The sequence below is a fragment of the Accipiter gentilis genome, chromosome 1 (genome assembly GCF_929443795.1).
Source record: "Accipiter gentilis chromosome 1, bAccGen1.1, whole genome shotgun sequence".
Taxonomy (NCBI): Eukaryota; Metazoa; Chordata; class Aves; order Accipitriformes; family Accipitridae; genus Astur; species Astur gentilis.
Genome location: NC_064880.1, coordinates 30606365 through 30622503, shown reverse-complemented (window position 1 = coordinate 30622503; position 16139 = coordinate 30606365). Strand labels below are relative to the sequence as shown.

At 36.0% G+C, this 16139-nt stretch overlaps 1 protein-coding gene across 5 annotated transcripts in view; it reads right to left on the bottom strand.

Moving 5' to 3' along the window:
* The window catches only part of ATF2 (activating transcription factor 2), a 51665-nt gene that overhangs the window by 13236 nt on the left and 22290 nt on the right, over positions 1–16139 (bottom strand). For 4 of the 5 annotated variants that reach the window (XM_049830520.1, XM_049830854.1, XM_049830601.1 and 1 more), the window contains 5 exons: positions 14561–14739; positions 14106–14220; positions 13841–13927; positions 4397–4546; positions 2116–2322 (listed from right to left, as the gene is read on the bottom strand). In XM_049830520.1, coding sequence (XP_049686477.1) covers positions 2116–2322; positions 4397–4546; positions 13841–13927; positions 14106–14220; positions 14561–14739 — 738 coding nt within the window. The remainder of the gene's footprint in view (positions 1–2115; positions 2323–4396; positions 4547–13840; positions 13928–14105; positions 14221–14560; positions 14740–16139) is intronic. The other variant, XM_049830767.1, reaches the window with a different exon arrangement.

The following is a 16139-nucleotide window of genomic DNA, read 5'->3' as shown; positions in this document are numbered from 1 at the left end:
TAAACTTCTTCAAAATCTGTGGTACTGTTAGAGAGCTTCCATTCTTAAAAACCTTGACACTGACGTTAGAAGCTTTAACATAGACATTACAAGAAAGCTACTAACTGCATTGAAAGAAGTCAGAATCGCTATGTGAAGCAATGCAATGTAGTCATTTTGGTATTAACCTGCTTTTGGAAATGTGACATCTTGGTAAATTCTGAGCAGGTCATTTAGATATTAAACAAAATATGAACTACTAAACCCTAACACTCAGTCTATAAAACTGTACTAAGGCAAAACTCCAAACTTATTAAATTTACTATTAAATATAAAGTAAGTAATCATGGGTCATTGCTGCCCACTATGCTGATCAGCTGTGTTAGCCTGTCAAGTGAAGAATTATTATGGAAATATAGGATTGATTAATGTTTTCATATAAAGTACAGTTTAATTATTTCTCTGACATTCAATTTTCTTTACAAGTCATTCTGTTCTTCACAGTTAACAGTTTTGCTTTTGGCAGACCATAAGAAAATTCTTTTTCTTGAATTCACTGTTACTGAGTTAACTCTTGAAAATCTGGAAATCTTTTGGTTACTTACCAATTTTTATGACCAAAAATTATGTATGTATAAGTTAAAGGCAGTTCACATAATACCTAAAATTACTTCCACTAAAAAAAAAAAAAAAAAAAAAGAAAAAAACAACATATAGCCAATCTTTTTTGTTCTTTGTTTTTTGGTTTTTTTTTCCTGTAGATCTACCTTCACTTGTTTCTCATATTATTTAAGATACAGTGCTACATACCATTTTGTATTTAATGGATTTACAGTGAGGACTGTGACTGCTTTAAAGGAACGAGTCTAAAGACTATGAACAGGTATGAGAAGACTACATATTTGCAAGAAGTTTAACTGATGCTGGTGCAGAGTGTCATGATTCTTGGAACACAGGAAATGATTTCACATTGTGTGCTTAGGTAGGAATTTCTTACATTTTACAGTCTGGGATGCTGAGTATTTTTAAAGACATGAACACGAAGATGACTGATACACTGTAATTTTGCTTACATGATAAAAACTAATCTCAACATGCCCTACTTTCCTGTTGGTCAAACTGGGACATTTTCTTTATGAAACAGCATGAAAGAGGAGTTTTAATAGGAAGGAAAAGATCTGCTAATTTGACTCATTGAACAGCTCTGATGAAAGTACAAGTTAAACCTTTAACATATCAAAATACTTTCCATTGCATTTTCTAAATGAATGCTTCATTTAGGAAATTACATCATTTTTCCTTTCTGTAATTTTCAAAACAAAGCTTTCAGACTTTTTATTTTGAAACAATACTTTGTGCCAATTCTCATGTGCTGCTGGAAAACATTTAAAAAGTATGCTTTAACATTTAACAGTAGTTTAAACAAAAGGGTCATGGATTGTTCCACAGGGGGAAAAGTGTGTCCACATGAGAACTTTCCAAGATTGACCACCTCAGATGAGGTGGAAAAACGACTCGCAACATACACGAGACTACCCTCTTACAGTATAATTCCCTCACTATAGGATTTATGCACACTGGGAGGGCAGCGTGGTGAAATCTGCACTGCCACTGCCTGTGCTGTACCTGTTCTGTGGACAAAAGAGGCCTTCAGTTTCCAGTGATGTCAATCTGGCACCTTTCACGAGCACTACATTCACTTTAAAGGAAAAAGAGTGAAGTTAAAAAGAACCAAAGGAAATCCAACCAAGTCTTATTTAAATAACTCAGACTGTGATACTAATTATTAAGAGCAATACGTTTTTTAAGGTAAGGCTATTACTTTGCTAATAAGCCTTTACTCCAACACATCTTGTCATCCTTGTTTAGTATCACAGTCTGAAAGTCATTTAAAATGAAACAAAGGACAAAAGGGTATGATCCTAAAGTTTACGCATCTTGAAATCTAAGTACTCTCTTACATTCTTATTTTACTGCTATATGCAATTAGTGCTGAATTTTCAATTCTGACCTGAGCCACCAGTTACAAAACCATTTATATTTCAGATTTCATGCAAAGTTTAAGTTCCATCGATCCAGGATCACTGTCTAAGAATGGAAAAACTTATTAATTTTTACTTGAAATAAAAAGCATACCTGTAACTGGCCATTTAGTGAGCTCAGGTCCTCAGCTTTTTTCTCCAATGACTGCACCCAGACTTTCCGTTTCTGTCGGCATCTAGAAGCAGCAGCCCGGTTTCGCTCCAGAAACTTTCTTCTTTTCTCATCAGGGTCTTCATTGGCAGCTCTTCTTCGCCGACCACCTGTATTTGGTGTTTGTGGCGTAGGCTGAGCTGGTGATGCCTGAAAATAGTGAAAAGTATTAAAGTTATCAGTATAATATTATTCATGACAACCTCCAGTACTAGTATAAATACAGATCACATTTTGAGAAAAGCATTCACAACATTTCTAAATACATTCAGGTTATACACATTTCTTTGTGGAAAGCTATGTCATTTAACTCTACAGCTATGTTTTAAAAACTTTTACTGTATTTACACTCCTTACCCTGTCATATTAACATGTAATGATTTAATCATGGCTCTAGCTTTGGTTTAAAACTGCACTAAAAGAAGCCACTCACTTCACAGGGTTAAGTTTATATGATATTTACATCCGACAACTGAATAACGCCTGGAAGCAATACTTCTTTAGATGGACTGTCAGACATTCTTTTACTGATTCTGATGATGCAAGTATCTACTAAAGGTAAACTTTAAAAAATTCTTCCACCCAACATAGCTTTTAGAAGTTACATTTAGCAGAAAATAATTTTTCTACTTTTGACCCTTCCCAAATAATCTTCCCACAAACCTAGTCACAACGGAAATACTACACCATTATGCCCACTATATAGAAGCTGTTTGACAAATGCTCATACTCACTGATCCCTGGATCTCCAGACAGCAATTTCCTACTTGTTGATGTGTTTCCCACTGCTGCATACCAATTTCCCTTATGTCCACTCACATATTATGACAGGATCAAAATATTTCAATATTTTAAATTACACATTATACTCCTTACTCTGTATACACACCCTAGGCGAAGATTTAATGAATTATGATAACAATGTAATAGATCTTAAAATCCTTTAAAGTGATAGGATAGACAGAATATAACTGTCTACATGACATATTCACAGGTGCACCCGCACATTCAGTCTAGCACAGTAAGGAAGTTTGATTTTTAAATTAAAAACCCCAAACATGTATCAGTTGGCATATTGATTTGGCATAAATTCTAGACAGCTAATAATAAATAAAACCTGGGAACTCAAGTCAGCCTTTTAGGAATGAAACACTTGCAATTTATTTATTTTTTTAAAATACTAATTATAGAGTAACCACAAAATAATGGAACAGCAAGCTTTTAATCTTGCAAATTCTGCTATGCAGTATTAAAAAAATATTCTTTTAAAAAACTTAAAGTAGCATGGGAGAACACCAGCCTGAAGAAGGACGTCATTTCACAATGGGTAACCTTTTTCCTCTTTTTGGTCCAAACATATTTGTTTTGATACAGTATTTGATTTCACTGGCCAGTCTAAGAATCTAAGTGCTTTCACTGCAGATGCACGTCCTTCCAGTTCTGGGCCAAGTATGTAGCTTTTATAAAACTGGTATTATGCTATGAATTCTGAAAATAAATCTTAAGAGATTTTAAAAAGCATTTTGAAAACACATTCCAACAAGTTTTTTAGAAGTAGAACAGCAGCAGTCTTCCCAGGGAAGTATCTCTTTCCTCCAGCAGCACTCCCACTTCCAGCCTGACTCAGAGGTCTTGCCCCTTATTTCCCTGTTCTCCTCTATCATCCCAAAGGGACAGCACACCATTCCTTAAACTCACAACCCCCCTTTCGGTACCCAGGATGACACAGTACACAATCACACAGCTGAAAGTCTTCATGTAGCAGACCAGAAAAGATCCTTCAAGCAAATTAACATAAGCATGATACCTGATGCAGTTAAAAAAATTTCTGAAAAGTGTTTATGATATAAAATACTAAACAGATGCAATATAAACGCAAAATAAAAGCACTTAGTTTTTTCAAATATATATTAACCAGCTGTACAATTTTCAATTACCACAGAAATTCCTGTTAATGAACTCCAGAAATCAGGAGGACTTAGTTCTAAATTTGAGCCGATAGATAATAGCTATTTTGAAATTATCATCTTGGATAATACATTTTAGAAGCATTTAAGAACTTATAAGAACTATAAACATTTTACTGCTACAGAACTATTGACTCCAAGAGGAGTCTGTAGCACGTTAACCTCTATTTCACAAATTAAAAGTAAATAAAAAAGATATGATTTTTTTTCATAACAAAGAAGAGGGTAGGAAGTATATGTCCACTCTGTTGTCATACCGGCGTTTCAGTTGTTGAAGTTGCAGGTTGTTGTAGTGATTGTGGTCGTGGTTCCTCTGACTGAGTCCTAACCAACCCACTTGGATGTCCCTTGGCAGTATCTCCATTTGTTACCTGAGGGTGCTGCTGGGTCAAGGCTGCTTTCAATCTCTGAGAGCAGAAAAAAAAAAAAAAAAAAGAGGAAATATTCTATAATGCTAACTTGAGGAGTTAATTATTTATATTAGTAGTTACTTCCATTTTGGAAATAGGAGCTCCAATTCTAAAATAGCTGTTTCTTTTTATAGGCTTTCAACAGTGATCTAGGTGTATACCTACTAAGGTAATGTTTGACATGTTACTAAGGTGTATACCTACTAAGAGGTGACAATTTCTTGCAAGTGTGACAATAGCAATGAGGCTTTACATAGGATCTCAGTAAGAGAAGGATGGTAAGCTGTATGGAGAAGTAAATGGAAAGCCTCCTTCGTGATGAACTATGCCCACAAAGAGATGACTGAAAGGCTATGAACAAACAGTTGCTGAGGCTGGTATTACACAAGGCACAGATCAGAAAGATAACAACCACACGTGATGGAAAATAGATAAAAAACAGAACACAAACTTCTTTCCGTTTTAAAAATTCTGGTGTTCTCTATACATTTTTAAATAATTTGTTATGACTCCACTTTTTCATGGACTTTACAAATACTCACCTCTACAATCCTTCCTATGAGTAATTATTAGATAAAAGCCAAGGTCTTTGCTGAAACACCTCAACAATGCACAAAATAATAATAAGCTTCAGGTTTTATGTAAAGATTAGCTTTTATTTCTACAGAAATATGCAAGGTTAACTGTTATTGCATGCTATTTTACATTAAAATACTGCTAAAAGGTTTGAAGTTCTTCCTTTATTGTAGACAGCCACTACGAAGAACAGTGACTTCAAAGTTCAGCTGTATACAATACATTCAAGAGTTACTGACAACTTTATACTAAAGCATTTTATTGACTACCTCTTGAAAATTATTTCATTCAACTTTTAGTGATATCTATTAAAACTATAACACATAATATATTCTATTTACAACAAGTTCTTAAGTGATAAAGAGTTATACTAAATTTCAGTAGATACAACTGCTCCTAAGTCCAGATTGTTTCTTAAAATTTCATTATTATTGTATAATTTATAATGAAATTTTTAGTTTTACTGAAGAATTTACCTTACTAGACAAACGGTATTAAAGAATGTTTTTCTAATGAGGACTGGATTTTTAAAGAATCCAGTACAAGTTTAAGAAGAGATTAAAGACTTAATACATGACAGTTTATGAAAAGTCTGATAACTTGCATCATCATACTTTGGAATATGAACAAAGTACTGCCAAAGTACTAATATTAATAGAATGTCTTAAAAATGCTGGAGTTGGGCTGCATTTGGCCAGCTCACAATAAGAAGATGACTTTGCACCTATTTATGTAGATATTCTCTATAAACTGTAGTATCCAATGTCTCTCAACAATTAAGTCACTGGAATACAGTGACAGCTCTCTCCTACCCTGCATGATGACAGGCTTTCCTAGATCCTATTCCACAATTAGAACAACAGATTGCAGATCACCTCTGTCAGAACTGCAAAAAATCTTCAGGTCTGCAATATGGCAAGTCACATCAATATCAAATCCATATAGTTGACTGTAGCATCTAACCACCACCAGTAGACATCCCATTTGAGGGCTACAAAGAGAACTGAGAAACTCCAACATTCCTCTGCTGGCTTACTCTAAAGGAATCTTTATAGCCAGTGACTTCTGTATTAAGTCTTTCCTGTAGTGACTGCTCTAGATTGAATTAACAGCACACATTACCCCAGATATGGACCGTTCAAGTGTACATAAAAATTCAGTGTTAATGAAGTTCTGTTCCTCACTTCATTTTTGTATCAACTTTGTAAGTTTCCCAGAATGAAGAAGGTATTTTCAGAAAAGTACACAAAACAAATTTACAGTGATTTCCCCAGTGCTAAGCTCTAACAACAAAACTTTAAGATAGCTGTAGACATTAGGGCAGGATGACACAAATTTTTAACATAACGTGTCCATAATTCTTAGCATACGTACAGCACTCTGAAAATCCTAAGCCCTTAGGGTAGTTGTTTTAACATTTTCTTTACATAAGTAAAACAAACTCAAGAATTAACTTGTACCTTCCTAATTCACCTTGGAAAAACAGGCTAAGAAAAAAATTTCAGTCCGTCTCCTGCTAAACAAGCACAGAAAGGCCTAAGTGTTTTCTAATTGTCTAACTAAAATTACTAAAACCAAACTCTATGATCTAATTACAACAATTCAAAGGCTGATGATTCCCTGCCCTTTAAAATTCTAACTAATCCTGGTCATTAAATGGTAAAATTTTCTAAGCTACCACCAGGACTACCAGGAAAACACTTCCAAATCACTTTTTAAAACATAGTTTTTTAAGCAAGTATTCAATGTTAATATGACAATTTTATCCAATATCCTTTCCATAAGTTAACACCTGATTTTTCAAAATGTATTTCCATTTATTATCTGAATTACTTCAGAAATATTTCTTGTATCATAACTTGCTGTTTAGCTGGCTGTAACAAACTTTCAGGGGTCAAAATCAAGACAGTAGTGACAGTACAAATTAGTTGTAACATATTAGTTACAATGTGTCTATTTCAACTTCTGCTGAGGTTTTAAAGGGTATGCTCTCTTATTTCAAGCCATCATACTAGGAGATTTTTAAAAGTTACAGTCTCAAAAATGACTCAACCAAGACACAGCAACTTGCCTTATATATACCCCTTTTCCACTGCCACGAGAAGTAAAAATGATTAGATTTCATCCAACTTAAGTGTCTGAATATGTAAGTTCAGTGATAACAAGCTAACTTCTAATTGTCACGGCAGTGACCACGAGCAAATCTTGATGTAATAAGCATCCTCCACAAAAATATCCGAAAACAACAGAGTCTATGAACGCCTACATATGCTTTGTAGTGTTTGTTTAAAGTTCGTTACTTAAAGAATAAGTTTCTCTAGCATATCCAATTCCTTGGTGAAAAAAAGCCCAAGTTCAGAAGATTAGAAACAAATGAAACAAAACTAATTAGGGTTTGGTGGGGGTGGTTTTATTTTAATGTGCATGTAAGGCAAGTTACTGTTATTATCGTCTGGCTCCATTCTTTCTACTTCTGCTTTTCTGTGTTAAAGTAATACTTGCAAAGTTAACCTAAAAAGAAAGGAAGTTCATGCTATTAAATTTCTGTATTTTACATTTAGTTTGAAAATGGCAGTAGAAAGCGAAGGAAATAGCACAATACTATCTACATTATAAAAGATCTATCATCAGGCACAACGGATGTGCCAACAGTCAAAGTAGGACTTAACCTTCCCTGTTGCTAACATTTAAACATTACAATTTTGTAAATTCGTAAGTAAACTCATTTTGAAAATTACATTGTTAAATGTAATGTACTATGGAAACAGAAATAGAAAATAATTTGGTTTTGTTTTGTATTACAGAATTTAAAAGTTGAAATCCAAATAGTTATGATTAAAATAATCCACAAATACAGAAATATTGTGAAAATCTGCAGATATTCCTCAGATTTTCACCAGAAGATATCCAGCTCATACATTTAAAAGGTTTCATATTTTAGAAGGCAATGTTGGAGTAAAATACTATATGGAAGTTGTCCTTCCTGTAAGTAGGGAGGTAGTTACCCCAAATATGATTAGAACCTCAGTTTTAAAAATCAAGTATATTGAAACAAATATTGGAATAAATGTACATAAGCATTATGACGTGGGGAAACCTGATGACTACCAAGGTTTGTTTGATATTATTTGGTTATTAGAGGGAAACTAAAATTGGTATTTTCAAATAGCTTAATAGCTTTTAAAGTCTTTATTAGCAAGGTTTTATTGTTCATGTATATCCCTGAAAACAAATCCTCAATGCATCTGTCAAAATTTGGTAGGACTAGATCATTCCATCAAGAGCTCAGAGAAATGAGATAATATTCTCCAGAAACAATTTGTGAAAAACTCAGATCCATATTTCATATCTGCCACAAAAGCTCATCAGAGTAATAACCCTCCTTCTCCTGGGTGTTATCCTACCATCTGCTGCTCTATTACTTATCTTTATTTTGCAACTAATTAACAGCATAATCTTCTAAATTCAGCAAGTTAATTATCATTATTGTGGTCTTTGCAGCATCATCAGTCCTTATGAAGTCTTGTCTCTTCACCCCCAGAGAACATACGAAAATGAAGTAGGTTGTGAGAGGGTCTGTTTCTTTAGAGTAGGCTCATTAGGTGTTTGCTGATTAGCTCGGCATGCAGAGAGACAGGTCAGAAGAATTCTGCTGAACACAAGGTCCCATGCCGGGCTCCAGCAAGTTAATGTCCGCTTCTGAACATTTGCCAAGCTGCCCTCTGTCACCTCTCAGTAGAAACCTCCTGCAGAAAGCCTACTGGTCACCCACTGTGTGCAAGGTATTTCTCAGATTGTGACAAAAGGTTTTATACAGGTAGGAGGAGACAGAGGGAAACATTCAGTGTTAAAGCAATTTTTAAGTTCTTCGGAAACTTCTGCAATCCATGCAGAAGGGTCTGAACATTAAGTTTGCAACCAGAAGCTGTACATTCAAAAAAAGGATGTTGTACAACTAGGAGTAACTCATGGCTCACATTTCATATACAGAAAGCATACAGTTATAGATCTTCTCACAAAAAGATCAGAAGCAATTCTGTAATATTTAGAATCATGCATCCACATCTTAATAAGGAAGTATTTTTTATTTTTTTTATTTTTATTTTTTTTAAACACAGTTACTGCATCTACTTCTAAGCCTCTCTAAAATTCCACAAAAATGACTTAGGCGTTTGATTTTACTTAAGTATGTGGAAGTTACTTTCTTTAGCCTAACAACAAATATGGAGTCCTGTCAGAAAACCTGACAGTTTATATTACTAAGTGTGCCACAGAAATCTGAAACTCATCTTCTCTCCTACTGAATGTCATTCTCAGTACAAGATACAAGGAGATTTTCAAAAGAATAGCAGTAAAAGATAGCTTGTGTCTGAATAAAAATTCTGGTCATATTTTACTTCAGTTCTACAAGCAATAGGAAAAAAAAAAGGATTGGAGAATGTTCAAAACTATAGTAACAGCATCTTCCACAGGTGTGAATGGACCAGCTATGTTCACTATAATAACTTCAATATTGGACAATAAAATTAAAATGCAATCTAATTTAATGTAATTATCCCATAGCACTGAAACACATATAGCACTGTATATGCTTCTGTGCTGAAGCAGACACTAAGATTGTGCTTAACTCACTCTTCCACTAAATTTCAGCTGTTTCAGTTGGGAGCCTCTTGCAATAATGTCACCAATCATAAGGTTTGGCTCACTGCATTTTTAAATTTTTGTCTCTCACAGCTTTTATGGTTTTCTTTTTTGTTTGTTTACAACTTTTTTTTTTTTCCTCCCAGTAATTATTCCTTGCAGTTCATATACATTTTTCTACCTGCTATTTCACTCGGTGAACCTGTTCTCACGTGCAACTGTGCCTCCATGGAATTCATCTGTTAGTGTCAGGCAACTTTAATAGTAACCAGAGAAAAGAGCACCCTTTTGGTGAAGAAATTTTTCCCAATATCCAATCTTCAACCTCCCGTGGCACAACTTGAGGCAATTTTCCTCTTATTGTTTGTTACTTGGGAGAAGAGGCTGACGCCCACCTCACTACAACCTCCTTGCAGGTAATTGTAGAGAGCGATAAGGTCTCCCCTCAGCCTCCTATTCTCCAGAACTTTTCTCCAGTTCCCTCAGCCGCTCCTCATAGGACTTGCTCTCTAGACCCTTCACCAGCTTTGGTGCCCTTCTCTGGACACGCTCCAGCAGCTCAATGTCTTTCTTGTAGTGAAGGGCCCAAAACCAAACACGGTATTAGAGGTGCGGCCTCACCAGTGCCAAGTACAGGGAAACAATCCCTTCCCTGCTTCTGCTGGCCACGCCATTTCTGATATAGGCCAGGATGCCGTTGGCCTTCTTGGCCACCTGGGCACACTGCTGGCTCATATTCAGCCGGCTGTCAACCAGCACCCTCAGGTCTTTCTCTGCCGGGCAGCTTTCCAGCCACTCTTCCCCAAGCCTGTAGCATTGCATGGGGTTGTTGTGACCAAAGTGCAGGACCCGGCACTTGGCCTTGTTGAGCCTCTTACAGTTGGCCTTGGCCCATCGATCGAGGCTGTCCAGATCCCTCTGTAGAGCCTTCCTACCCTTGAGCAGATCAACACTACTATCCAGCTTGGTGTCATCTGCAAACTTACTGAGGGTGCACTCAATCCCCTCACCCAGATCACTGATAAAGATGTTAAACAGAACTGGCCCCAATACTGAGCCCTGGGGAACACCACTTGTGACCGGCTGCCAACTGAATTTAACTCCATTCACCACAACTCTGGGCCCAGCCATCCAGCCAGTTTTTTACCCAGCAAAGAGTATGCCCATCCAAGAAATGAGCAGCCAGTTTCTCCAGGAGAATGCTGTGGGAAATGGTGTCAAAGTCTTTACTAAAGTCTAGGTAGACACATCTGCAGCCTTTCCCTCATCCACTAAGTGGGTCACCTTATCATAGAAGGACATCAGGTTAGTCAAAAGCAGGACCAGCCTTTCATAAACCCATGCTGAGTGGGCCTAATTGCCTGGTCCTGTATGTGCCATGTGATGGCACTCAAGATGATCTGCTCCATAACCTTCCCTGGCACTGAGGTCAGGTTGACAGGCCTGCAGTTCCCCAGATCCTCCTTCCATCCCTTCTTGTAGATGGACATCACATTTGCTAACTCCCAGTCAACTGGGACCTCTCCAGTTAGCCAGGACTGCTGATAAAGTGATGGAAAGTAGCCTGGTGAGCACTTCTGGCAGCTCCCTCAGTACTCTTGGGTGGATCCCATCCGGCCCCATAGAGTTGTGTGTGTCTAAGTGGTGTAGCAGGTCGCTAACCTTCCTAGACTCCTTTGCCCTTCAGGACTGCCTCCCAGCATGAGGGAGAAATGTGGCTATGGTAGGCAAAACGACACAGGAAGTGTTCCCAGTGTTCTGCTAACTAAAACATACCAATAAATCCACAAATTGCAGTATCCTGTTAATAGGTGAAACAGACTGTGATGAATGATACACCGTACACTTATTAAATTTCAGTGTAATAGCTTGTATTTCAACTTTAAATGTGAAGTATTAAGGAAATAAAAAGCAAACAAGTAGCTGTAAAACTAAATATTAAGTCTTCTGTTGGCTTAACCAGGAGCACAAGTGAAAAATAAACCTGATTACCATACCTTTGCAGAATTTAGTTATGTAGCAAGAAAAATTATTTTCAAGAGATATGTGAAAAAGAAAGGATTTGGCATCACAAAGAGTTAAATTTTAAAAATTAGATGGAACTTTACAGTTAATAAACCATCCTATTTCTGCCAACAATGCATCACATGGCATAGTTAGTCTTCCTGTTGGAAGCTTTTCTACATAAAGTTTCTCAATAAATTGCTTTTACTTTACGAGTGGTAAGAAATAAAGTTTTTTATTTTTGTGAACAGGCACTATATAGAAGTAAATGAGCATAAGAAATATACATAATTCTGATATTCTTGAATTCTGCTCATGCTTTATATTAAGCGACAAGAAAGGAAAGAAGAAATACTGCAAATACTCTTTTTACAGTCTCACTTAAAAAAAAGATAAGCAATCACTGAAGTGCATATATTAGCTAAATTCTAATGAGAAGACTAATGAGACTGTTAAATTTTAAGTCTAATGATCTTTGTTTTTCTTTGCATCCGAGTGATTGCTTCTTCCAATGCGAGATCAAAGTCTTCACCACATACATGTATTTCCTTCCCCTCTTTAAAGGTTTGTAAAAGCAAATCACTCAGTAATATGCTTAAAAACCTAATTTCTTGCTCATCTAAAAAATTATTTGGAACCAGTTTCTCCTGGATTTCACACTCAGTACACGAGTCTCCTGACTCTAAGGAATGTGCAATTTCTGAGAAAACAGCTCTTGTTTTCACTTTCTTACAATCTTCTCTCCTGGATTTAAGATAAATTCATCTCATCATAGCTGGTTAAGTTTAAGTATTTCCTCAGGTATTAAAGGATTCTTTTTCCCATTCCTAGGGGGACAAGGATGCACAGACACAGACCTTCTTCCTTTCTGTCCCTCTCTATATTATTTTAGAAGTCATTGTGTGCAACAGAAGAGGAAAATTAAGGAAGACCTGACAGCATTAAGAAGTGTCAATGCACTGGTGACCAGCTCTCCACAATAATTTCAGTATTTGGTGAATGTGGTCGAGTGTGCCCACTATGCGGGAATGCCATTACACTGGACAGCAGAATAATTAGTATTCCCAGACTCAGTTTTTCATATTGTGCATTGAAGAGAGAAAATGGGTAAGGAAAGAAAGCCCACAGGTTTAGGTTGAGAGAAATGAGATATCGAAGGATGTTAAGGGCATCCTCCCACTTATCTATATTGATGTACAAAAATATATTTTAAGTAACAGGTGTTCCTAATTCTCTTTTTAGCACAGAGTCAGAAGAGGAACACTACTTCACAAGACAGATACTGTTTACAGAGGCATCTTGTAAATACATAAATGGGTTAATTATTGTTTAATAATATATTTTCTATTGCTTTAGAACAGTTGGAACAAACAAACAAGACAGCAGAGAAGCAACTACCTAATGTTGCAGAAATTTTTTTGAGAAATTGATTAATTCAAACTACCACCATAACTGGATCACTAATATTTAAAAAAGCACAAACTTTCTTCTGCTTGTTTTACTCATGATTTTTCCAAATAATCCCCAAACCCCCCAAACTGCCCCGACACAAGAGAAACAACCTCCACACAAAACAATTTCCTAAGTATGTCAGTAATACATAACTCTTGCCAAATGGACTATATTCAGTTCAGATTCTGAAAACATTGTTAAAAAAACCTTCTTCTTTCTCTAGATTTTTAAAGAAATATCATATCCTTTGGGAGGAAACATATTCTGCTTCTCTGAAGGTGATGTTCAGTGTTAACATGCTACTAATCTTGTCTTTCTTCCAACTAATATTTGCTATCCTCCAATACAAGGAGCAAGAAAGAGTTTAGTTAAAAATCTAGTTCATTTAAAAGAAAGATTGAAAATAAGATCAAAATGACTATTAACAACCGAACTAACATAGGCTGGAATTTGAAAATAACTGTAAAATAAATGCAGCTGTTAGTTTTCTGTTTTTACTAAATTTGTACTTGCAGAATTTAGACTAACAAAAGAAAACTAAAGCTGTTTAAAAAGCAATAGAATTTAATTAATTTCTCAAGTTATTCTTCTTGAGGAATAATGGAGTTTTTCACTTACCAATTTAGCCTCAGACTGCACTGGCTGTGGGGAGGAAGGCCCTGGGATTCCTGGGATACTAGGCACCATGGTGACAGGTCTAACAAGCTGACCAGATAAAGTATAAAAATGAAGAAAACCTGAGTATGTTATCATAATAGAGAGCACATGACAGCACTACCCTCTGAAGACAAAACAGCTATCAAGCTGCTTAAAATGAAGTTCTATGCTGCACTTATGCAAATCTGCTCCACTTTCAAATTAATATAGCATCATGCTTACTTACTGGAACTGCAGCAGGGACATGCACATTAGAATTTGTGATAGATGCAGGAATAGCAACAGGCATGGTTTGTCCATTAGGAAGATGTAACAGCAGAGGAAAAGGACCTGGAACTGGACTGAAAAAGGAATGAACTATATAAAAGAAAACTTATCCAGAAAAGAGAACAAGTTTACACATTATTTTAATTTTTTTTTTTTTTTTTTTTTTTTTTTTGTTTACAGTTGTAATGTAATATTTATTTGGAGATCAAAAAATATGAACTTAGTAATGTAGAGAACATGGAATTATATTTCACATGTAGTGAAAGTTGTATGTTTCATATGTAGTAAAGCACCACATTACATCAAAGCATCTCAATTTGTACATTAACTGCAGAAACAGTAACTGAAAGTAAGCAAGACAAAATATTTTCAAATTCTGTAAGAAAACATTTTACTAAGATTTATGTAACTTACACTATTGGTCTGTTAGAGGATGGAGCCTGGGTAATAACAGTACTAGATGTTGGTGATGGTATTGCCTGCTGAATAATAACACTTGAGTCAGAACTTGTAAGTAGTACATTAGGAACCTGCAGCGATGCTGGACGAACTATTGTTGATGTAGGTTGTGCAGTCTGCTGCAGTGACACTTCCTGAGGAAAAACAAAGATTAATCAGTTTGTAAAATACAATTATAGACCATTAATTCTGACTGTTAAATGAACACAGTTTGATGGAACAAATCAGAATTTCTATAACATTATGCAAGTAGAATCAGTTATACAATTAAAAACATAAAAAAATCCCCAAACCTTTGTATGAATCATTTAAACCAAACTGAAATTGTTCCAACAACACTGATTTTAGTTTTATGACAAACCCTGGCTCAATTTATGCTAAGCCCACTATTACTTATAAATTCAGTTTTAATCAGGTTGGTTTTATTTGCCAAGAAATTCATGGCGCTATCAGCACCATCATGTCTACCCACAATCTGAATAAGGAAAACATTTTATGGTGTCCTTATATACATTTCAGTTTCAGTCCATTGTTCCAGATTTAAACAAAACAGAAACAAAAGAGTTTTATGGTTCAGTAAAAAGGAAAAAAAAAAAAATCTGTCTTTTTTTTAAGCCTTTATCCCTTACCCATGTACTTCTCTTAACTAAGTGCTACCAAGTCAAAAATATTTGGAGTGTTACGTTCATAGCTTTGCAAAATATATGAGTATCCTGATGCAGAAGAAATTATTTGAGCACATGTCCTGGTTTCAGCTGGGATAGAGTTAACTGTCTTCCTAGTGCTGGTACAGTGCTATGTTTTGAGTTCAGTATGTGAAGAATGTTGATAACACACTGATGTTTTCAGTTGTTGCTCAGTAGTGTTTAGACTATAGTCAAGGATTTTTCAGCTTCTCATGCCCAGCCAGGGCACAAGAAGTTGGCACAGGACACAGCCAGGGCACCTGACCCAAACTGGCCAACGGTGGATTCCATACCATGGGACGTCCCATCTAGTTTAGGAACTGGGAAGTGGGGGGCAGGGAATCGCCGCTCGGGGACTGGCGGGGTGTCAGTCGGCGGGTGGTGAGCAATTGCCCTGCGCATCATTTGTACATTCCAATCCTTTCATTATTGCTGTTGTCATTTTATTAGTGTTATCATTATTAGTTTCTTCTTTTCTGTTCTCTTAAATGTTTCTTATCTCAACCCATGAGTTTTACTTCTTTTCCCCGATTTTCTCCCCCATCCCACTGGATGGGGGGCAGTGAGTGAGCGGCTGCGTGGTGCTTAGCTGCTGGCTGGGGTTAAACCACAACAGCACAGAAATTAAATTTCCTCAGTTGCAAGTAAATAGGAGACAGAATTGACTATAGTTCTTAGCAATCAGGTAAAGTACATTATCAATTAGAACGCAGTACCTGCATTTGCTGTTTCTGAAAACATAGAAATGCCTTATTGTAAGCAACGCCTTCCTTCTCAGGAAATCTTTGATATTGTCAAACTTCAGATTTACTTTCAGACAGGATTTTTCCAAGTTATTGATTCTTTTG